Genomic DNA, 26,051 nt, shown 5'->3' on the forward strand with positions numbered 1-26,051 from the left:
GCCAGGGCCTGGCAGTGACCTGTTGGGCAGAGGAGTCCTGGTGTGGTTCTGGCCCCTTCTGCAACTCTGAGCCAAGTTAACATATGGGGAGCTGCTCTGGAGGTGACACGTCAGGAATAAGATCAGCTGTTGAGCAATGCCAGTATTCTAGTGCAAAATCTGCATTTTTATTAAAGACATATTTTGGAAGGCCCATTCAAAAATACATTGTGCTCAGTAAAAATTAACCATTTCCATGCTGATAATTAAGGTTACCACAGGATTTTTTTTTTTTTTTTTTAGAATATTTACAGCAACAATAGAAATTGTACAGAAGTTAAGAATGGAATACATGCCCAAAAAAAATTTGGTTAGGTGTACCAACAACATGATACAAAGGGTTGTATACAAACACTTTACAAATGGTTTATTAACTTGCATGAAATCATCCTTAAATATTCAACACATTTTAAAATCAATTTGTATTCCAGGATTAAAAAGGTTAACACCACATCACATCCCTTCCACAACAGAAAGCATGGTAGATTTAAAAGTTTGTGCGCTTTAGATTTTTAGTAGCTGTTAAAAAACATTGGGGAATCTTATCCATAAATTTAGAAATTTTGAAAGCCACCTCCCCAGCCTGTTATTTCTGGAATAGTCTGTACTGGCAGATTGTGAAAAGATCACATATTTCTAAACCTCATTCTTCCTTCCTTCTCCCAAATGACACAAATTCAGAATTCAGCATTTCATAGTGGAGATCTAAGCAGTCCTGGACATCATTAGTAGATTAACCAGATTTTTAAATGCCTGCATAGAATTTCCAATGAAATTACAGTTTCAGGGAAGATTTTAGCTTACTGTTCCATATAAACCAAACACACATATATATATGTTACTCCTTTCAATTAGACATATCCTTCTGTATGAGTCTAACATGTGCACTAGCAAAAACAAAAGTAAGAAAAGGAAAGTTGAGACAATTACCTACACTTCAAAGTTTTGCCTTGTTACTAAATAGTTAAAAGCTCTGCCATTGGATTTATATGTCAAGAGTTTACACCAAGAGGTTCATATCCTACAGGAAACTTGAATAGCGGCTTCCATCTTGTGCTATGAACATGCTTTAATGTTGCTAATGGAAAGCTCTACAACAGCAGTTACTTCACAACGCACTTCTACGCCTGTACAATTAAGATGCCACCTTACATTTCTCAGAACGGATCCAGAGAAACAATGCCCTGTGAAAACAGAGACCTGGTGGAACGAAAAGCCTGGTAGGCAGCGTGTTTTGGTGGGGGCACAATGAGGTAAGGTATCTCACCCAGATGAAATGGAAAATTAAAATGAAGAAAATCCTGAGCAAGTCTAAGGATAGCTGTTCGAATAAAACAGCAAATAGGGTGGAGTAGTAGATAAGGCCTCTAACTCCCTGATAATCTGCACTAGAGAAACAACAAAGAACAAGGCAACTGCAATATTTGAGAACCACAGGGGGAAGGGCAAGGGAAGACTGCAAAGCAGTGCAAAGGATGGCATTGGGATTCTAGAGGGAGAGCTCAGATGGCTTGGAGGTTTCAGAAGTCTATCAGATGAAGGCCCATCAAGATTTTATTACTTGGTTGCTAACAGTACCTAGAGGAAGAATCTTTTTAGATGTCTCTTCAAAATTTGGAGTCACTAATAAGCCCAAAACAAACAAACCAAACCTTGACCACATTCTGCAAGAGAGAGGAGGTAGATTGACTTGCAGAGAAGACAAGAGATGAGTAGAGTCACTCTTAGCCTAAGTCACAAATTCCAAGTTCAGACTCTTGGGCTGTGCATGTCTTAAGAGTCACTTTTGCCTGGCTGCATATTTTGAGTTACGTTCTGAAAAAGCCTGAGAAGCAATCCAATTCGGTGGAATGAAAGCATCCAAATGTAGCAGGGCTGGTCCTCTCTCACTTCTCATGTCTCTTCCACTTCATTTGGCAAAAGCCAGCTTTTGCACCAAAAAACTGTCTGTACACAAGGTAACAAATAAGCATCCAAGCAGAACTTGGAGCAAGTAAAATTCAGAGTTATTCCATCAGATTTACCTATGCTGTCTCATGCAGTAACTGTTAAGACAGTCCACTGAGAGAACAGATGACCTACCACAGCTTTTCTCTTCCAGTTGAAAAAGTATCTTCTGTAACATTTGCTTTGCTTAACTTTCATGAAATTTGCTTGATTGCAAAAAGAGAAATCGTCAGATTCAGTACATCTGAACCAAGCAATGTGCACAAGCCTTCGCTTGCCTGATGAGCTTGAGCACTGATGAACTGCTGCTGTTTGACCCTTTGAAAAAAGAGCCAACATCTAGAAGTTCCAAGCTGTGTTATCTTAAAAGGGGTTACTCAAATCGCTCTCTTTTTAACAAAGACCAGAAGTTAAATGGCTTTTCTCCTCGTTCACTACGACAAACCCAGTTAATTAATGGTTAATATCATGACACCATTAGAAAGAGCTGTGTAGGGAAAGGCACCTGTTCTTAAATAGTGTCCTGAATTGAAGGTCATTTAAAACTGGTTAAATAGGGCACACCATCTTTTCAATCATCTTCTGTGACACTCCTATCCTATTTCAAATGGTGGGCCCTCTTACATTAACGACAGCCCAGATGCATGGTTTCTGATATAACCCCATTACTTGATGTATTATGTATGCTAGCTGGAATGGAAAAAAAAACCAACATTCATTGCCACCCCACAATTTGCAGTATATTATATATGGCTATCCTTTTCATACTCTGTGTGACTGGGATTCAAATATTCTCCCAGCTCCACTCTGACAGTGTTCAACACATACAGAATTAATTACATGCAGATATTTTTGAAGCATGTCTCACTACCAAATCATTATAGGACAACAAAAAACTGAAACATGAATAAAAACCCCAAACAATTCTAGAGTGTGGCTCCCCTCAAAAGCAGCTGGGTTTTGCCTTAGCTAAACAGATCACAACAGTGCTTTCAGAGCTATATAACCTGTGTTCCCATTCTTGCAATGGAGGTCTACAGCACTGAATTGTTAAGAATACGTAGCTTTTTCTGGGTGAACACAGGAGTCTACTCAGCTAATAGCTGCAGCAGCTTCTGAAGAAAAAAGGTTGGTATGTAGCTTTTTACACTAGTAAGATTCATCTGTTAAGAGACCTAACTGCAATGACAAGGAATGGCTAAAAGCCTATCACAGGACACTGCTTCTTGAAGAATCACTCCAGCTTTGCTCCCAGAAACAAGTTGCTGTAGCAGAAAGATGACAAGCCTGAAGACAACCTGAGGGTGTCTCATATGCTTGGAACGTTGAAGCCTGCTTTAATATCGATCTAAAAGAGTGAGTATCTGTAAATGCAGTGGTGTCAGGACCCACACATTTAGGCAGGTCTGACTTGGTATCAGAAATCAAAGCTTGGTATCAGTCCCAAGCCCTATGGGATGGGGAACGGTTTAGGAAGAAGGGACTGAATCTGGGATTGCTGACTTCCTGCCAAGAACTCTGCCCAGTGCTCCGTGCTGGCGACCTCTCAGAGGAGCTACGGATCTTGGACTGCAATAAATGGAGCAAAAAGCATTAAATAGGGACTGTTCTCTGTGGTCGGGTGTCTGTTCAAAAAGTATGTTGTTCTAGGTTAATACATTTACATGGCAGTTTAAAAGGACAGCTAAACACATACACAATTTCAGTTAAGATGAGCTTAAGGTGCTTCTTTCTCAGTTAAAAAGAGCTCAAGAGCTATAGTAAAAACACATAGACAAATTTAGGCAGCTTGAGTTCTGCAACATGGTTATAATTAATTTCTGAAACTTAGTTTCTTTTCTATTCACATCATTAATGATGCCATAAGGCAAAACAGATTGCTGAAGAATAAAATGCAGTTTAACTAAGATACTATATACTAAGTAAATCTACAGAACATGTAGCACAAGACCCACAGACCAGTGAAGAGGAAAGCTCACACTTACAAAATAGTTTGCTCTGTAAATCTCTTCCCCTTTATTGAGCCAGCAAATCTCAGTCACTATAAGACTCCTTTGGAAGCCTCAGCAAAATTACATTAGCAATATTCTACATATTGGGAAGTTAGGCCAGGTTAAAAAGACACAATTTATCCCAGCACCAGCTGGCCAAGCTGCTGGAATTTCTTTCCAACAGAAGGAAGAAAATACAACATACATTCAACACAATTTAGTATTCAACTGAAATCTACTACAGTTTGTTGAATTTGGGAAGAAAATGCAGTATGTAGAAACAACTTTCTGTAAATACGGGCCACCAAATACTTGAACATTCCTTGGGTCACCCTTGAAGCTTTGCTAACTACTTTAAACAGCTATATGTACAGTCAGAGATTACCCTGATTTAACTTAATGGGTACTGTGAAAAAAAATACTTTGGAAACATTTTTCCTTGCTAGAAATCATAACAGCCACATACAGCCCAGAATCATCATTCCCAGCATGAAGCTCTTACCAGCAGGCTAAAAGTCTTGCAGAGGCAAAAGGTTACATATCCACAAAGTACAGAAGAGTCTAGTCTGAATGCTCCCTCAGAGACATTCAGACTGTACTGCTTAGAGCCCCACTCTTGGACACTGCTTTTGTGAGGGATTTTAGTGGTATCAGCCCACTCCAAAGCAGGACTAACCTAGCTGTGACCAACTGGTGAATCCAAAAGAGATTGCTAAAATATGCTGCTAAACGCTAATAGTGATGATAGGAAATACCACAATGTCTTTCCTGGATGCCTGCTGAACTTACCAAAAACTGAATACCCTTTCATGTCTACTCTATTTATATATGCTATATATATGATATATCAACACAGTATATATCATATATATATAGACATCATATGTATCTATAGAAAATCACATGCACATTTCTTGCAGGTAACTGACAAAAGAAAGAATTCTTATTTTCTAATTTTTAGCCCTGGACAAACCTAATGTAACATCCTTCCATACTGTACCTTCTGACAAAGATTTTTAGGGTAGTGGTGCCAAATTTGCCATTGTTAGAACTTTGGTACGACTCGAGAGGCACTGAACAGCATGTCCAGTTTGCATTGTTATCCAAGTAGGAAGTTCAGCTCTTACTGCCTGTCTGCTTCTGTTAACTATGGCTAAATCATCAAATTTACATTCCGGTTCATCTCTTTTGGGAAAAGACAACATGTTTGCAAGTACAAGTGTCTTCTGAGGACAGCATCTAGAAAACGAAGTATGCTGCAGAATAATAAGGGAGTTGAACTAAGGTGTTTACAAAGGAAATATTGTATTGTTCTGACACTACAGGCCTGACTCTCCTCTTATTGCACAAAGTTTAGACTGGCATAACTCTTTTGACTCCTACTGGCTCACCTTTGATTTAGTTTACTGGTAGCAACAAAGGAATCAGGTTGTGTATTTGCTACACTCGACATTCACCAACGTAAAGGCAGTTTTAACAGTGTTGTACAGGAGACTGGAACCCAAAATCTAGTATTTTGCTGAGACTGGTAACCGAACTGTGTACAGGAATATTCGGATAGTAAGACCTAAGGAGAAATTAAGCTGCATGGCAACGTTCTCCCTCACTATCCAAATATCAGATTTGTCGCTTTAAATACATCCTGAAATATAAGAAAAAGTGCAAGAGTAGTTTAAATTTAAATACAGTGTTTATCTTATTAGTTAATAGATTGCTAAACAAGATGTAAAATACACATATGCATAAAAGCTTATACCATGATCTGCAGTGCCATGCTATGCGTAAGTGTCAAAGTTTGGCATTTCACTTGCAATTCATGCTATGTTTCTTTGGTTTTCACCCCTGCTATTAAGTGGAAGAGCACCTGCTTTAGCTTGTAGTCATGGGGCACTTTATCTCTTTAGAGGAAACAAAAATTTGGTACTGGGGCTCTGTGCTCTTGATGCAGATGCAGAAATCCCATTAATATTACTAGGAAAGCTAAGGACACAGGGGAGAACATACCACATTTAGATTACTGTACAGTTCTGCAGTCTCTTACATTTAGCCAATACTTCCAACAAAGTAGCCCATAATAAAGTTTGGAATTGAATGTTGTCTTTTGTTTGTTACCAATAATGCCTATAATACCGGGCTCTCATAGCTGAGCAAGATTCATACTGTTACAGTCACGTTTATATCCACATTCAACTTCCTTTTATTAGAAGTATAATACTGCACTTTATATCACAAATGTATAAAAATATGGCAGATAGTGTCATAACAATACTTTTCTTTTAAATGAGTATATTTAAAAAACAGACAGTTATTTTCCATTTATATATATATTTATATATAGAATAAAATACTCCTGATGCAATATATAAATGTTACTGTTAGTTTTTTATAGAAACTACTGTAGCTGTTGCACTGCTTCACAATGTTTCAAACAGCTCAAAATAACTTTACATTATAACATAAAAGATATGATTATAACAGTACGATATTAGGTCATCATAAATAAATATTACAAATCCTATCAAATATGGAAGTTTAAAAAACAAATTTAAGACATACAATTTAACTTTAAACCCTTAACAGGGATACACTTCTATCACATAAACCCCACTGTTTTAACTAGGCAGCAAAAAATGTAGTAAGGGCATAGGTCTAGACATGAATGTTTTCACCCTTATAAGTGCCAATACATACCAGAAGTCTCCCAGCTTTCAGACAGAGATGTGCACTAAGCTGGAATGTAAATGAGAGAAAATGGCAATGCATTTTTCTCCCTGACCGGCACATTCTGCCTGGCATCCAGCGACATTTCTGATGACTGGTAATTCCTAATTCAACTTGTTTTACTGTATAATCCCTGACTCTCACTGTGGTGCCAAACGGCATAGCTCCACATGTACATATTGCACACCTTTATAAAGCTGAAAATGCAGTCTTACCATCACCAGAACCACCACCACCCCCCTACGCTGACCTCCACCTGAACTGGCCTATTTGCTGGAGTGCAATTACAAGGCTGTCTCTTTTAAATCATTCAGATTTGGCATTCGCGATCGGTTTGTTCGGTTATACGTGTGCCCGTTCTGTCCGCTCTTGGAAGGCAGCTGGTCGGAGTAGGGAGGCCCATCGCTCGCGCTCCTGTTTACCGGGGAGACATGCCAGGTAGGTTCCAGCTGGCTTGGTATCTGCAGCGTCGGCCTGCTTTTCGGCTGAGGCTCTTGCCGCACGTTGCTGCTGCCACTGCTGGAGCTTTGACTCATGGGGTGAATCCGCACTTCAGAGAAAGAAGCTTTGGCTGGCTGACTTGGTAAGGGCTGGAAGCGAGGCTCGGCAGGGACAGGATGATTTGAAGACGAGAGGTGTAAGAGCTTTCGAAGAGATTTTAACGGCTGGCTCTGAAAGACACACAGAAGAAACACCTGACCTTCTGCTCTCCATCATATCAGACTTCCATAACAAAACTCTTGTATCCTAAACTGAACATCTTGAACTTCACAGTCAATCTGTATTCATTTGCAATATTTCATTCCAAGCTATGACGACACACCTGAGAAAATGTCTTCTCATTATGATTCAATCTATTAGCTACCTGAAAAGGTGGAACCTTTTCTATATCAGAAAAAAAAAAAAGTTCCCATCAATTATTTTAACCTTGTTTCCTATGAAAACAGAGGAATAGACAATTGCATTAGTTGTCCATTTGTCACTCCTCCTGCTATTAACTTTAGAACTCCAGCCATATTTTATGAGGCACAGATATCAGAAATAAAAAATTCCTACAATTCTGTGAACATCAATTAGGGGTTAGAGAGAGTCTTGAGCAATCATATGCACTGAAATAAGGGCTGGCAGAACTCAGCAGTTAGATATTTTGTTTGCTGGCAGCTGGGTGATAAGCTGCTCTAGTCCCTCACAGCTTCTTTAACTGGTGAGCAGGCTGAAGGAAAATGGAGACATGGGGTTACTGAAATGGGTAGCAAGAGCCTGGGGAAGCCTGAGTATAAAAAGTGGTATGAAAATAGCCTCATTAAAATCCACAGCTCACAAAGCAACTTGCTTCTTCAAACATTGCAGCTGCAATGAACCCTCTTCCGTTTTCAATGTTGTAACAGCAACAGAGCATGGCACTAAAGCTCCCTCCTAAACCCTGCCCCCCAAGCTGGTTTTAGAACTGGAGAAAATAAAGGGGCATTAGTGCAGTGCTATGCTCCAATAATGTAGTCTGCTTACACCGCAGTCTGTGCCAGCTGAGGCACAACCGCCCTGTAATGTGGTCATCATGCTCTGGTGACCCCACCAAGTACTAAACTATGTCAAGTAGCAGCATGCCCTCAGGATTCACCATTCCTTGCAGAGCTAACTGGAAGGCTTTTCTACAGCACTGCACAGCTACCGCAGACATGCACTGAAGAGTTGCTTGCCTCTAATGCAAAAACATAACCAGTATTTCGAAAGGCTTCAAAGACCGACATGGGGACATTTAGTCTCTCTTTTCCTTGTCATTCATGTCTAGATTTTCAAAGCATTATGCAGGACTGTGGGCATACAGCTTTCTACCTCCAATGAGTATGGAATGGGAAGGTTGGGAAATAATGTCAAACGCAATTTTTCTATTCACCAGAGAAAGAGCTGTCAAGATACCTCAGTGATGTTAAAATACAGGGAACTGATAATGCCACTTACATGAGGCTGGATTTCTGTCATCTTCTCAGGATGCCAATCCTTCTGCCTGCTGCTCTGGTGATTAGAAGAATGAATGGCTTTCTGTAATGCCAAGAGATCCTGACCATCACTGCTAGGCATCTGCAACAAAATATTAGATACCAGTCTCCTAATATATTCTTAAGAATACCTGTAAATCATTTCCCCCAATTAATTACAGAACACAAGTGAAGCCCATTACTGCAGCAGAATTACAATGACCTTTCAATATTTTTCCCCGTAGTAAGAGCAAGTGGCTGTGGATATCATGCAGATTTGCTACACCCTTAGCCCTTAAAGCATTCGCATGCTGTTAGTGTTATTTGCTGTAAGAGAGAGCAGTTAAACAAGGCTTCAAAAAATAAAATTAAAAAAAAATAATTCTTGAGCCTCATCTTCATTTAAAAAGCATTCCATACTGCAGTTAAGACCATGGATCAGTTCCATAAATTTGTTCCTGAGTGAAGCAGACCAAAGTCTCTCTAAATGGACCTCTGGCTGATTTTGTCCTTACAAACCCGAGCTTTTCCTTTCTCCATCTTTCTTCTCCTCCACAAATATCCCAAACTAAAGCAAAAATTAAGAACAGCACATACCCCACCCCCACCCCACCCCCCCCACCCCCCCCCGCTGAAAATCCAACAAAATTTATGGCAGAAGGATAATTTAAAATTTATATGTAGAGTTTTAGCTCATTTCAAGAGTTCTAAGCAAAAAAAGGACACTTAAAATGTAACCTATTTAATAGAAGCTGTCTTTTATCATGAATGATCAGGACAAACAAAAATACAGCAGATGCATGAGCTAAAATTTAGTTTTCAGATAACATGTTGTTAATATTTTATTAATTAAGTTCATATATAAAGGAGTAGTTTGCATAAAAAGATGTATTTCCAATATAGCTATAAAAGAGACCATGTTATTTTTTTTTCCTGATTGAAACAGAATGAGACAGTTTAATTTTAAACATACATGATTTCACAACTATTTTCATCCTTTAGTTTTAGTCCCAAGGCTCATTCTTTTCTGAAACTGTGTATGTTACATTTTCAGTACATTAAATCTAAAAAAAATATTTTTTGGCACAACCTATTTCAGCAGAACTGCAAATTTTACTTAAATTTATCGAACTGTCCCAAGATACTTAACTGGCATGAAGAGAAAGTGATCCCATGAAAATAAAACACATGCTGCTGTAGTCAGTAAAACAAGTTTACTGGAGCATTTTAAAGTGCTACTGTACTTAAAAATTAATACCATGGGTAGAGTGACTACAGGAAGCTTTTTCAAAGAAGAACTATGCTTTAAATTATTCTTTGAATTAAAAAGAGGAAAGAGGGATTTCTTGATGCTTGGATTCTCCCCGTTGGTTGAGTCTGTCTGCAATATAAGATACAAAAACTAAATGCATAGCATTTCAATTCAGGAGAACTGTCCTTACTATATTAATTCTTTTTATTTTTTTTTTTTTTTTTTTTTTTAAATTCCAACAATATATGGTATCAATCCTACAATTTGTTTTGGGAAAATACAATTGTGATTGAATGACAAAAGCATATGGAACAAATTCAAAGAACTCAATGCATATAAAAAGAGCTCAGTACACCTATTCTTATATCCATGTTCATTAGGAATGCAGAGTGCATTTCAAAGCCTTTTGGAAACAATTGGTAGGTCTTGTTGACTTTACTGAGCTTTGGATCAGATCCTATAGTTTTGGCAACAATTTGTCACTTATGATAACGATCTAAAGCAGCATGACATTTCTATAAATTTATATAAATAAAATATCAAAGATATACTAACAATAACAGCAATCGGTTTTAGAATGAGCAGTTGATAGGTACCTCTAGAAGAAAAAAAGTATTCTATTTTTAACCTGTAAAAGGAGCTAAGGCTCCAAGATGAATTATTTCAGTTCTGACAAAAATATGCCATCAACAACCTCATGTATAACTGCAAGGGCACTGGTTGTTTTATTCTAATTTCGTAACACAACTGAAGAGCGTGTCAGGGGATGCACAAACAACAAACAGAACTATCAAGTATTAAAATTATGAACCAGACTATTTCTCCCCTGCTCAGGTACAAACAAGCATAAGACACCTATACTGTGTCTAGCATTGTTCTGCCCACTGAAAGAAAACTTTCTAATAAAATATAATGATTACATGACTACAGAGAATGATGGGTGCACTACCAATAGCGAGGGTTTTCAAACAGCTTTCTCAATTTCTAGAGTCCTTCCAAATTAATGAAAGAAAAAGTCACTAGTTAGCATAGCTTGTTTAGGAACTTTATGGTCAGAAGAATTTCCTGTTTCAAGTTCAGTAAATTAAAAAGGAATCAAAGCATCACTAGGAGAAATGCTCACCTGCAACTGCTTTTTCCAAAGCAGATAATTTCTTCAGACCCTTAGCTTACAATATGTGCCAGTATCTGCAAAACTCAGTCTCCTCTGAAGATATTGACACTGTGCACAGCTCTCATGGATATCAAATTGTTTGGTGGCAGATAACAGAAAGAACTATGATTCTAGCAATCCTCAAAACCTTTTGCTATGTTACTAAAAGACTCCAAACAAGATGAAAATGAGGACAGGAACAGCTCTGCAAAACAGTATTGCCAAGAATTCCCGTAGCAGATAGTAACAATTATTGTCCCATGAGGAACTGTACCTGGAGAACTCTAGGGAGACTGATTAATGGGAACAACACCGCAGGAGGAAGTATCAGGAACTGGGATCACTTCTGGGCTATCAGAGACTTTGAGAATGACATTATTAAGAAGATGTCTTCAATCCAATTTCAAGTATCTCTTATGACGATCATCAGCAAAATAAGACATGCCAGAGGATATCAGAAGCAAATAGTAGCTAGCTATGATGTGCTTCTCGGTGTTGTGACAGTACTCAGGTCTAGTTTGTTATTTGCTGAAGAAAGTCAGAGTATGTAAGTGGAATTTCATGCGTCTAGGATTCTAACAGAATTATAAGCATCAGAAAAAAATTGGGTAGTCACAAGGTATCTGCTAAATTTTTAATATGAATTCATAGAAAACATTATTCATATAGTTCGAGCTAATATTACAGTGCTGTTCACAGCTTTTGCTACTGAAGTCAAACTTGGTGCTGAACTGAAGGCAATAATTTTTGTTTGTGCTGGAAGATCCTAATGAACATCCCAATGTTCGTTAGGTAGATGTGCTCAGCTAACAGACAAAGAACAGTGAACTAGACACTTGTACATTTGGGCGGGTACAGTCCACGGCTAGATACTGTCCTGTTAAACAGCTGTAAGTAGAAATGAAAAGAAGTTTTTCAGTCTCTGCTTGCGTCCAAATATCAAGTTGATGTCAGCAAGTTTCCAGCTGAGGATGCAAGATTTTGATCACTATCTTATTTCACTATTTTATTCATCTTCCTGTGAGATACTAGCTCAAACAAGCCACACCAATCTCTCTCTCTCTCCCCGTCTCCTCTACCTCTCTTCATAAGAGTGAGAAGAAACAGGAGTAAGGATTATATATAAATCTATCCTGTCTTGTAATCAATTATGGTTTCGGTAGCCATAGATCAAGGTACTTGCGATTTACATGTACTAGGAAGTGCCAGATCTTGAGATGCAACACAGTCCCATCTATATTTCCTTCACACAGTTTAATCTAGAAGTAGTTGATATACCATTGATCAGCTGTGCTTTTAAAGTGTTCCTTGCCACCACACGTGAGTGGCTGGAATCAGAGCGGACTAGAACAGTGCAAATTTAACAGCTTTTTTTTTTTTTTTTTTTAAAAAATGCATCACTGGAACCAATGGCCTTAGGTGTGCTATCCTTTCATGGACATTTTGCTATCAAATAATTTCAGAGTTATAATGTAGACTTTTTGGTCAGTTGTGTAATGCAAATGATTGTATTTGAACTGCGTACAGGTATCAGGATGAACAAGTTCAGAAGGTGAGGTAGATGCCACTGCTTAAAACCTGCCCAGCAGGAATGCGAGGTGCATTTTTGAGTGCTAGTTAACACACACATGCACATGTTCCATATAGTTCAAAGAAACTAAAAAAAAAAAAGCCTGATAGTCACTCCTCTCCCTCAGTTTTCAACAGATCAGCCCTCCATCAACAACCAGAGTCATGCCACCTCACTCTGTGACAGTAGATATTTTGATTTTACCCCCCTTCACCAGGAGTGAGCATGATTTACTCCATTCTGAGAATTTTCAAAAGTTACACTTACAGAACCATAGTTACACTTACAGAAACGTTGCAAAGTAATGTAGATGAAATTTTAAATATTTTACTATTTCCAGAACTGTTATTTGAGAATGAGACAAGATGATGTTTAGGTTACTTCCATTCTTAGGGAGATCTTCTTTATGAAACGTTAACATACTGCTGCTCTCTGATAAAAGAAAGTTCTTTCTCCCTCCCAAAAACTAGATGAAAATGTAAAAACATATAAAAGATACCAAAGGCTTGCACCGAATAACAAAAGCCACATATCCACTCCCCCAACAAAACATAAGACATTAAGAATAGTTAAGACACATCATCCTTATTCCAGCCATGGGGTATAGCAAGAAGGCTGTTATCAAGACTCTGCCATGAAAAAAAATGGAAAGAATTCTCATTTATAACAGTTTGATCTCCTCGTAATGGGTGTCTGAAATTATTCAAGTTCTGAAGACACACAATAATGCTTTTGCTATTCTTGGAACGGTATCACCATATCCTGCAAAAGAATTTTCTACAACATCAGCTTAAAACTTGCATCGAAACTGGCTCTCAATGAGTCTGAATGAAAACAAAGATGCACAGGACTAGTAGATGAAGAAATATTTGAAAAGGCTGATAAATAAACCCTGAACAGGAAAGGAATTTGACTTTCATATTGTCAAGACAGAAAATAAGAGAACAAATAGATACACGCAGGCATGATCACAAATACAAAGGAACTGTACTAATCTAGCACATAAAAATGGTATAATTCAAACCTGATAAACATATTTTCTGTTAGAAATACTGTATACTTACAGTTTGAGATTTCTTCTTTTTCTTTTTTATTGCCCTGAAAAAACCTTGCTTTTCTTTCTCCTTGAGCTGTTCTGAGTGACTGTTAAGGTTTTCAGGACTTTTCCTAAACATGAAATAAGGTATTGTAAGAGAGATTTTATTTTGATATTATGTAAATTCTGTGTAATGAGATCTGATGCCAAAGAATGCGAATTATTGATTAAAGCAAAAAGATTCTTAATGTTTTAGCATTCATTGGTTCAAGGGTTACTATAGAAATACCGGATATATAGTCTTATTAAGTGGGATAGGAGGAACATAGGGTAAAATGATTAGCTCAAACCAGTGAGTAGTTATTTAGGGACTAGGAAAGCATGCATGTCTTTTTTTTTTTTAAAGACAGAATTTAATATTCAAACCAAAATATCACATACAAGGTCTTTTAGAAAAATGAAAATCATATCTGAGAGAACATACAAATGGTGATGAGGTATAAAAGCACCATGAGGTCCAGTTTATCCATTGCTTGCTGGAGAGCCAGGAGTTGCAAAGTTCACCAGAGAGAACCAATTTCAATCGAACTTCCTGACCTTTGCTGACATGGATCCAAATTTATCATCAGGGAAGCTGGGGATCTATGGTGGTCCATTTCAACTTAAAAACTTCAGTTAGTTTGTTATGCATTATGCATGAGACACTGCTGGCAAAAGAAGATGACCCGAAAGTGGAACAGGTGACTTGCCTGAATACCGAATATCCACCTTTCAACTTGGCTACACAGCTGAGTTAACTACAGCTGATAAATAACATGTTACTTTAAGTATACACATGTATGTAAAGTACTGATATGGTGTAAAAAGACAGTTTATGTAGGACATTGGTAATACATAACTGAATGCAGTTCTAGTGCCCTTTCAAATAGTTTGAAAATTGAAAATGGTGCAGGAAAATGTCACAGAAATAAACTGAGATAGAAAGAATGGTCTACATTAAAGGAGGCAAGAGATTTCAGTCTCTTTAGTATGTTAAAAACCACAGTCAAACCAGCCCCAATATTTAGTTTCCTTGATTGCGGCGCACAAGTACTTATCCAGGAAGGAATCACAGAATACTAGAAAGATCTTTGAAGTAAAGGGCAAAGAAATAATAAGGACACGTAGGTGGATGATAAAGCCAGAGAAGTCATATTAGAAATAAAGCACTGATTTTAACAATAAGAATCATTAACTGCCAGAACAAACTCCTGAGCGAAGAAGTAGATTTCTCATCTTTGACATTTCAAATCAGAACCTCAATACTCTTCTAGGAGACACACATTAGTCAGGAATGCTACCAGGCCTGGATTCCAGAGAACAGATGACATTTAATGGCAACTAACATGCAGAAAATCATACTGGGTGATTTCATTCCTTTTTCACTCTTAAGCTGTATGAAAACAAAAACGAAATTATTCCGTTGTCTTGATGGAAAACCTAAAGGAAAGCCACCATTCTAAGAGCTCTGAATGACAAACAGGAGCAGCTTTTCTTGGAGTAACTGTAATGTAGCAACACTTAGCTGTCTACTATAGTTATCACTGGCTTCTAATTCTGGCTTTAAATGCTATGCTATCAGCTGGTGATTCAGCTGCTACTACATGCCAAGCTGACATTTTTTTCCAAGCAAATGTGAAACACATAATTGAGATAGGAACCACTGGAGTCATTCTCCTTATCGATAAGAGTATCTTCACTCTGATAGGTGGTTTGATCAGTTTCTCAATTTCGACACAAACCCACCTCAAGCTCAAAATGCTACCTGGTTCTAAATATAAAAGCATGTTGTGTGTAAACACTGTAATAAAGTGCAATTGTTGAGTAAGAGAATGGGCCTAGAGGAAAGATTCATAGGCAGAGAGTATGGTGGAAATTTTCCTAATCTGGATTTTTTGGAATTTACATCTAGATCCAGGAACACAACAACACAGATTTAATGTGAAAATTACAACACTACAGGAAAAAAATCTCTAGTTTAATATAATTATTAGATTTATAACACACATTTTAAATATACCAGATTGATAAAGATTCTTGTTTCTGTCATGTCCCTGTATTTGGTACCACTGCATAACAGCAGTAAGGCAGTCTTGTATTTAATCACTTAAAGCACCAAGCAGAAAGCCCAAGAGTAAAGACTACTGACAGTTTTACAGATTTGGTGAACTCATGAGACTGACTTAACACAGACAAAACACCTACTATTTACGGAATTTTTACTTTATTTGTTAGAAAAGTTGGAGGAAAGCATGCACCCCAAGTGTCCTGCTTGTACTCTGAAAGTCCTGTGAACAGAGCTGAGAATCTTCTGAGCTTTTCCCTAAAGCAGCTACTGGGCATCCACATCTGCAAACATACCCCAAACCACAGCCTCAGTGCAAATTACCGACCTGGCAACTATGTTGTCTGCTGAGGAACCAGTGTCAGATCATAAGGAAGTCCCCATGTGGTTACTCTACATTGTCCTTTCAAATTTTTCAATGTCTTTCTATTGCTTTTCTGTTCCAACACCCATTCCAAAAGAAAGATACTGTATTTTTAAAGGTGAACTTAATCTTCAGAATAAAGCTTGGGTCAATTTTTGCTGTACTTTTACATGGAGATTCACTCAAGTGTGATTCTTTTCTTTGGCCCAGTGAACCTGGATGAGACAACTGCTCCCTACAGCAGATGAGCAGACAGGAGGGAGATGAAATTCTGCACCATCATTTCCTTTTTATGACTCCAGTGACCAGACAGAGAAGGAAAATAAGGGGCTGAGAACTCTGCTCTTTTTCAATTGCCACTTACCCAAAAGCCAGTGGCTTTACACTAACTGGTTTATGTCATTAACTCCTATGACTCATATTGCAGCACAGTCGTCTGAAAAAGCATTGACCTTGAAAAGCGACTGCTTCAAAACACATGCTCATTATGTGAAGAGAGTGAACATATATAGCATTATAGCAGGAAGCTTCAACACCAGGATTCTGAACTGGGTAAAAATAGAGTAGAACATTTTGATCTATGAGATGAAACACTGGGATATTTTAGGCATCCCAAAAAATGATTTTCAGACAATGGACAGTACAGGAAAAAAATTAGGATTATCAGAAAAAATCTGTATGGCATAGTCACTTAACATGAAACTCTTACAATAAATAACTGCAAGTATCTTGGTATTTTTCACAAAGTTTCAGCTCTTGAAAGCAAACAGTTACACCAGAATCTGTTATGCAGGTCTCTCTTACTAGCAAGTAAGACTAGCCCTAGAGAAGAGCCCCCAAACAGAGAGCTCACCCTCAAGCAGAAACCAAAGGCAAAACATGCTGTTCTTTGTTATTTTATCTTTGTGTGCCTTTTGCATGCTTAGGACACAAAAATGTAGATCACATCAGTTATTCTGGTCTGAGATGCTTGGAAGAGGCATAGGCATGAACAGAAATTCTGTGATTAGCATTTATTGCTCTTGGCAGGAAAGGTATCCAACTTTGTGCAGGTACAATGAGGTGTAGCAACAAACATGCATGGGGCAAGCAAGTTGATGTGCTTTAATATTAACTAAAAAGAATAAACAGGAAGCATGCTATATTCATGCTGCCATAGATTTGTATTGCAGACAGCTCTTTTGGGGAGGCAATCCCTCATGCCTGTTTCAGGTGTTCTTTCTTCAGCAACCCTAATCTCAGCAGGCAGCCTGTCTTGGAAATCCTCTTTAACTGCCAGTACACAGCTCCCTTTACTGAACTGCTCACAATTACACAAGGAAGATTTTTATCCAATGGAAGAGTTACTGAAATGTCTGAAGTTGTCTTCAGAAGACAAATGAACAAACACTGATTCGCCAGGTTAGCTTTTGGTTTTGTTTAAAGTAAAACCCTTGGCAGTTATAGAGTTACCATAAATGAAGGCAAGAAAATGACCGAAACTAATGACACACCTCAAATAGATGGTTTACTTAAGGTAAGAATCTCAGTCCCACAAGCTGAAGCCCATAGTATAACTTCATGGTCTAAAAGCCTGGCGTTGAAAGCTTAAAAATCAAAGATCAAATCTGAACTTTGCTTGGAGCTGTAATTTTAAATTTTTTTTCCACATGGAAAGGAGGATTATTTAACTGGAATAAAACCCAGATCTCATATCTTACATACAGAATACCACCCAGAAGCCACTAAAGCCCCTAGATCACCTAACGTTATGTCATCACTAAAATAAGTATACATATAAATGTATGTACACACACATACTGTTTACACGCCCTCGCCCCTTCCCTCCTGCCCCGGTCTGGTTCAACAATTAGTAACCAGAAAAATTTGGAAGTGGTTGATCTTGTAAACTTACAAAGTGTATACTTCCCTAGGCTTATTTTTTGGACAGAATATTGATGACTACAAATTCTGGAAAGCTTCCTTGCAAATAATATTAGACTGCATCATCTAATTTTTAGTAAAAAACAAAACAAAACTAATGACAGGGGAAGGGTCACAGAAGAGGCACTGTTTACTAGAAAGGACTGGTAGGGAGGCTCTGATGTTGCCAAATAGATGAATAAAAGCAAACATACTGGATGACAATGCATGTGCAAAAGTCTTGTGCAGGAAATGTCAGAGGGAAAGCTATAAGGAAAGCTATCTTCAAATTATGCAGAGCAGATTCCTAAAGCCTAAACCATTGTAACTCACACCGGTGATTTTTAAGCTTTCACGTTACAAATTTGAAATTTCCTGTTATTTTTTACAAATTCAAGAATTCTGCAAATGACCTGGGAAGTACTTACAGTACAGCAACAGTTGTACTGCAGACTGCTGAACAAGCTTTAAATCAGCTTGCTCAGACACTGGCAACCTTCTCATTTCAGGAACATTAAGTGTGACTACATTGTTACACTAATACTAAAACTAAGATATTATAGCCAGTCATGTCATGTTACAAAATACTGTATTATTTTGGAGTCTTGAAAATTAATGACAGATAGATAATTGTAAGCCTTTGACACTAAGAGTAGGATGTTCTTTTTTTGTTCATTTCTCGAAGACAGAGTTAGTTTGTGTTTATACGTATAATATGCATATAGAAATAATAATAATAAATATTATAGATATTTCTACTTTTTATTATTTTTGCAGGAAGGTATGACATATGCTAGAGAAGGTATGACAAGCTGTTTGTTGTAGAATTAATACATTTATATGGACATAAAAAGTCTAAAACAATAAAGCTTTCCAGAAGTCCCCAAATATCTCGCAAGCAATCAATGCAAACACTTCCAGTATGATGTTGAGAGAACATACTGCATGTTGGACTTTATTCCAAAGAGATATTTAGAACTCTAACAACGGTAAAGATAACTCAAGCCAACATTTTAGCACACTGGCAGAACAAAGTTAAACATCTTGCCTATACCTACTGATCTTGCTCAGCTCAAGACAAAGCCCATGCAAGTGAAAGAGAATAAAACATTTACTCCTGTATCAAGAAGGAAAAGTTCACGGTCATTTACAGGAAAGTAAACTCTGGCAAAGAAAAGATTTTCTAGAAGAATGAAAAATTTGCCCTTTTTCAAATCATGTTGCCTAAAGTTCAGAAATGATCTAGTAATTTAAGAGTAAAACCTGATGACAAAAGTCGAGTTTATAACATCTTTATTTTAAAGTGGCAGGACAGTGGGGACAGAGTGAAGAAATGCACACAAAGACAAGGGAACATCTGTGACAATTCAGTCTGGCAAACATTCACAAAATCTTTCACAGAAGAAAGGCAACACAGAGCAATAGTATGAGAGAAGCAATATTTTACAGTAGTGGCAAGTCCAGGCAGAATACATGTCACTCATAATTTGAGATGAATTGTTACGTGTGTCAGTCAAACATCAAATATTTACTTCATCATAAAATTGATGTAAGCAGAATCACATTCCATTAGAGCTTTCAAGATTTTCATAAGCATTTACACAACTTCTATACAGAAAATCAAGTAGAAGAACATAGACTCTACATCACTCAGGAGTCTGATTAAGCTGCATTTATGGCACAGAACAATTTTGCAACAACATTAGACCATTGCCAGGACAACTTGCACAGAGTTAACATGTAGAGCTGGGCAGGAAACATTTCGGGAAAACAGGGAGTAGGAAAAGCAAAGAGAAAGAGAAACGCATGCCAAAATAGCAGTAACTTGGTGTTGCAGGCACTGCCATTCCTCCCATTTTGTAAGAAGAAATGCTTGTTCTTCAGTGGGTTCTTCTCTCAAAGGAGCTGTTCCACTTTGTGAAAATATCTAAGTACATTAATTGGAGCAAGGACTTAAATCTAACTGTCTCAAAAGTTAATGAAGGGCCTTACTCAATAGGCCATATTCATCATCTCTGTGATCCTTTCACTATTTCAACAAGATGAAACAGCTTCAAGAGAATATATTGAGGGAAACAGAGAACGTACTCCAGAACAACTTCTACCTTCTGGTTCAGGGCATTCACTTGTTAGATCTAAGATCTTGGTTCAAGCCTCTGGTTTAAATAACAAAGAACAAAGGCGCTGCACTTGAGTTTCTCACATTCCAAAAAATAATACTGACCCCAGAATATTTGTTATTTTGAGTGTATCTCTGGCTTTGACTGGCAATTCCATCCCGGAGCTGAAGAGTCTTCCCAATAAAAGGTTAGTAGATATCAGTCTGTTCCTTTGAAAAGTTTTGGTTTTGATAATTTGGCATTGTAAGCAAAAAAAATACTTAGTCAAAAAATTCCCAACCAGCTCTAGTAACATATGCTATTATTTCAGATCAGAGTTAAAATAACATTACATGTTTCTTTGCAGTGACCACGTAATAAAAGGTAATATACTGCTGAATGATAAGTAAAGCAAAACAAGATTTCAGTTGGTTTATGTTATATGCAAGATAGAAAGATTCATATATGAAGGACAACAAAATATGTAAAAGGGTTCAACAGCAGGAATAAATACCTTCTTCAGCCACATAAGTCACAACTTAAGTACCACCTTTTTACATAAATGACCGGATTCCTCAGCTAACTTCCACAAAATGGCTGTAGGTGGAGCTACTGAAGGACAGGAAGCAGACTCTAGTGAATCAGAGCAGGTGACAAGGGTTCTGGAGTGAACATCTTCTATTACTGACATGGGTATATAACCTGAAGACAAGCTGAAATACCAGTTGTTCCCCTTCCCCACTCCCCCCTACCCCCTTTCTTTTTCAAGCAGATAATTCACAGGTTGTTCTCGTGAAAACACATTAAGTCAACAAAACACTGAAACAGTTCTTTAGATAGGGTGATTTTATCCCACTTTCAGAGAGCAGTGTTTCAGAGAGTGGTGCGAAGCACAGCTGAACCATGCGAATGCATGCAGTCCACTCCTCCCACCAATCCTTTGAAGCTCCATTTGCTTATTTTTATTCAAGTGTGCTTTATTGTGATTGAACAAAGTAGATTAAGACTATTTTAGAACTGAACAGCACTCAAAGCAACAAAATTAAGATATTTCTCTTTGCAAAGCTATGCATATGCTGTCATTCTATTAGAATAATTATAGTTAATTGTTCTATGATATATTATGGAGCCATGTGATGCTTTTAATATTTAAAAACCAACATACACCATTAAGATGTTGCTCAGTCCATTTTTCCCATAGAACGTACTCATTTCCTTCTGTGGTGCGTAAGCAAAAAGAGCAGCAGTCCCCATTGTAGGGTGAATATTATATTCTTCATTAATACAGTCCTATTTTATATATGGAAACATGCATTTTGATTTTTTTTCCATTTGTCTGACAATTCATGCTTCTGGAATCCACAGATGAAGCTATGGCATTGCTATCCATACTATATTCACACAAGCACTTTGTATTATCTTTATCAGAACATTAATAGTGGAAAAAATCAGGAATACTGGACAAAAATATATAATCTTTAATGCATTCAGTGTGATGGTGTCCTGAATTATTTCTTGTTACCCAAAAGGGAACAGAAAACATGCAATGCTATGTCAGTATAGTCAGAGGAAACAACTAAGCACATATAGACAGTTGCAAATTTTGAGAAAAATGTGGGGGTTTTTCCCCTCCTGCTAAAAATCCCTTTTTTTTCCCTGCCATTCTCTACACATCTGTGTAAATAACAACTCACCAGGTATCAAAGGTGGTTTGTCTCTTTGAGTGGTTTGCCACCGTGCTGCTGTCTGCTGGTAACACAGATGCTCTGTTTGACACATTGTTTTCTATGTACGTACTCTCTGGACGAGGAGATGGAACTGAACAGAGAAAGAGCAAACAATGGATATTGAGCTCTGCCAAAAATTCCATCTTTCAGTTGTTTGCTTCCTCTTTACCTCTTTTACAGAAAAAAGAGTGAAGACACAGTTGTACTTTATGCATGACTGAAAAAACCCATACTTTAACAGTTCGGAAAGCTGTTGCCCGGTGATACTTGCAAGGTAATATTAGTTGTAAAATGAGACCATTGTGAGACCATCATCAGAATTTAGCTAAGTTGTTATTAGATTTGAGAATATTTCTATCTGTAGGGAGCCACAAGTGAAATCAATATTTAAAAACAGGAAATAGAATAAAATAAAAATATTAAAGACACAAAATACTACAGTTTATACTTTGTCTTCACTTAGACCTTAAAAAAGGTAGTACCCACCCTGAAAAAAAATACTTCAGATTTTAATATAATTAAGACATTAATCACTAAAAATGAAACTACCAAAATCAGTTATTATATTTTTTTCTAACAGACATACTGTGGGTTTCAAAAGAGGTTATACATACCTAGAACATACATGTATTAGAATTATGAGTATCACCAGAAATACCTGCACTGGATTAAAAATTGATCAGACACTAGCTGCAGCATTACTGCAGCATCACACTATACTATCTATGAAAACTGAATTTCTTAAGTTTTTGTTCAAGTTATAGTACAAAATTACATCCCAATAACCTTTCTATTAAGCCAGTACTTAAAGAACTGCGTAAATATGAATTTACTTTTTTCATAGTAATATTTTCTTTCAATAGTTTATGCATATACTATTATCAATGTTTTATTTAAATATAGTGTATTTTTTCCAAAGCAACAATTAAGTCTGAACTAAAATATATTTGTTTCATAGATACAGCTAAAAAGGAAGAAACCTCTAGTTTATAACAAGGAATCAAGTAAACCCCAGACCTACAGTTTCCTTAGCACACGTCTTATGGAAAGTCATTCTTCCTTGAACTTCTGTTTTACTATGTACAAAAAAAGGATAATCCATGTCCAATTTTAGGATTGTCTTAACGATTAATAAAAGCAATTCAGGATTGAGGATTCTTAAGGATTCTCTGTTGCATGTGCTACAAACCTTACACTCAAAAGCACTGCTCAAAACAGTACAAGCTTTAATACTGCTCACAGATTTTAATACTGCAATGGGACACTTGCAAGGACTGGCAGATTTTAACATGTCTAAATGAGGTTATCAGCCAACTGATCAACCTGAAGAGGATCAGAAGGAGGTTTGTGACTCTGCTTATGGTTATTAGGTGACTCATAATCAAATTTTAGCTGACTGGGACTTCTTAAGGTTCAGGGGAAACCCACAAGACTCTTAACACTTGCAGAACACTAATTAGCTTCTCATCATCCTTGTATTTTTCAAAAGGATTACCCAGGTTTAGATGTGAGGCACCTGCTCAAAACCCATCATCTTTTGTGTACCATAATGGAACAATACCTATTTGTGTGTACATATATACACACAAGCACATATATATACATACATATATATATATATACACATGCACAGTCCTGTTCTATTATTTATTCTGAACTGGGATTATCTAAATGTGCTTTTGCTTGTAGGACACCCTGATCTTTTGTAAGTCTGAACAAAAGAAATGAACATAGGTTTCAAGCAATGAAAAATTAGCATTACAGTTCCATGCTCCGCAGTATCTGAAATAGATGGTAAGTATGTCAATACGTTACAAGTACAAAGGTTTTTAGATAATGTTAATAAGCTGTTAATAAGAATTTAAAATACAAATTAAAAACATTAATGAATTGCTTATTCTGGCAATACTAACTCCCCCTGATAAATTATCTTCTGCTTTACAAGGTACTGCACTGGATATACTTTTCAATCGAAGTGAGTTATCATTTGCACATAATATGACACTAGCACAGTTACTGAATACAACCTAGCAAGTCAACCCAGTCTCTGAAAGTGGGGCAACAATTCTTTTTCCAATACACCTTTATAGTTGTTCATGTTAGTTCTCCATTTCTACTACTTAATTTATATTCCATGTTAAAATTCTTCTTTAATTTTTGAAAGATCCATCATAAAATTACCTCTGTAAAAGCTGCCAACTCTTCTCGGAACAGGGTCATTATACAGAATTCTATTTTCCTTAGTAGATGCTCCATCTTCTGTGTGTGGATCATGATATGCTCCACCCTAAACAAAGGAACAATCAATTATTTAAAATGAAAGGTTTGCAGTTTTAAACCAACATACATAAGCAAGAAACCCTGAACTTAACCTTACACAATTTTCCTTTCATGTTATTAATAACTGCCAATATCAAATCCAGACTATGTAATCAATAATTATTTCATTTTGCTGCTTGCTTTCTATTTCCAAAATGACAAAAATAGCACTGACAAAATTTTGCCTCTTATTTTTAATTTTATAGACTTGAGCATGACTCAGACCCTCAGATTTTTGCTCTGAATGAAATGCAGTTGTAACACCTCTGGAGAAATCTTTTACTGGAGGCGTTGTTAAATTAATTTCTGATGGAATCTGGTCACTCTGCTACTGGCAGGTTTTAAAAAGCAAACAGGAGATGCATATAATTGGTGATAATTGCAACACCAAAGCACTATTTCTTACCAGCTGTTATACAGTAGTACTTAGAGGTACCAACAGTCATAAGATGTTCCGTATGCAAAATAAAGACATAGTCCCTGAACTAAGAAATCTATAAGCTAAATAGTTAAGTCAGACCAGATAGCAAAAAGAATATGATTTACTCTGTTTTCCTGAATACAGTTCTTCCTGGAAGTACTTCAAGCAAAAGCTTAAGTAAACCCTTAGAAACATCCATATGCATGTAGTTTGTCACCAAATATGTCTTAACTCCACTCTTAAATGAACTAGATGCTGCAATTTTTCCCACAGTATGGACTGACTGGAAAAATTCAATGCTCTCTACAAGACCCCACAGGAAACTGTACTGAAACCCCTATATGAATTTAAATCTGCAATGTCCAAGAATGACAAAGGTTAAAAAACAGAATCACAAAAGTCCCAACCAGAAGTAAAAACTGGGATTTCAATTCACTATATGGTGATTTGCAAAATCTATTTTGCATTTTATTAATGAAGATCTGACCTCACTGTCACAGACAAAATAACCCTTGAAACTGTGCCAAGACAAGAAGTGCAGCTAAAACAATGCTTTACATCACAGTTTGATTCTTCTAAAATTCACAAGAGGCTGAAGCTTTTGACAAATTACTACTTGTGTAATATGCTTTTTCTTTGCCAGCAGTTAAGTTACAAATATGAGACTGTAACAGCAAATTGTACTTGATTTTCTTCTGCTTGCCTCCATTGGTGTACATTTAATTTAAAATTAAAAAGAACCCTTAAACCAAAAGAGTTGTACTGAGACTTCAAAAGCCTCGAAACTAATATCGAATGCAATTTTGTTTGTTTGTTTGTTTTTTAAGTAAGATTTAAATAATATTTTTCTTTAAAATACTTGGTAGAGCTAAAGAGAAAATCAGTGAGAAACTAGGAACATGGAAGTGAGGAAATGTCACAAAATATGAGCAGAGAGAGGGAACCAGTTCAAACTGACTGGGAAAAAAAAGTAACAGAAAAAGAACAAAGACTCTTTGAGAACATTTAGGTTATTCCTGATCTTTTAATTCAGTAATCCTGAAGGAAGTGAAATTTTCTGATTTCTAATGCAGAATGTAGAGGAAAAAAAAAAAAAAAAAAAAGAAAAAAAAGGGATAGGAATAAGCCAAAGAATTATTTCTTTGTGAAAATGCCTTTATGGGCATAAGAAGATTGACAATTTAATGCAGATTTGTTATTGAAAGTAGTATAAACAAACAAAAACAGATTTGTGAATTTACTTCAACTGCCATCTATTTCAGAAGAGTATTTTTCCTTTCAGATTTCTCATGGTTAAAATACAAATTTAAAAGCATAAATTGAAGTCTTAGCTTTAAAACCACTGACCATAAGAAAGAAAAGCAAGTTCTTTACAAATGATTAGGCATTCCAAAGCGAATGAAGATGAACAAAAACATATGCATTAAAAT

At 36.8% G+C, this 26,051-nt stretch overlaps 1 protein-coding gene across 3 annotated transcripts in view; it reads right to left on the reverse strand.

Annotated features, from left to right (window-relative positions):
- CDKL5 (cyclin dependent kinase like 5) overlaps positions 1-26,051 on the reverse strand; it is a 138,332-nt gene continuing 112,281 nt past the window's right edge. Inside the window, exons 13-18 of one of the 3 annotated variants that reach the window (XM_074906587.1) lie at positions 24,063-24,168; positions 21,849-21,972; positions 13,714-13,816; positions 9,933-10,055; positions 8,658-8,777; positions 1-7,369 (exon numbers count right to left, since the gene is read on the reverse strand). In XM_074906587.1, the coding sequence (XP_074762688.1) occupies positions 6,983-7,369; positions 8,658-8,777; positions 9,933-10,055; positions 13,714-13,816; positions 21,849-21,972; positions 24,063-24,168 (963 nt within the window). In that variant the 3' untranslated portion in view covers positions 1-6,982. Of the gene's footprint in view, positions 7,370-8,657; positions 8,778-9,932; positions 10,056-13,713; positions 13,817-19,266; positions 20,385-21,848; positions 21,973-24,062; positions 24,169-26,051 lie in introns of those variants that run through there. The other 2 variants (XM_074906597.1, XM_074906606.1) reach the window with 2 other exon arrangements.

Source organism: Athene noctua, chromosome 1, assembly GCF_965140245.1.
Source record: "Athene noctua chromosome 1, bAthNoc1.hap1.1, whole genome shotgun sequence".
Lineage (NCBI taxonomy): Eukaryota > Metazoa > Chordata > Aves > Strigiformes > Strigidae > Athene > Athene noctua.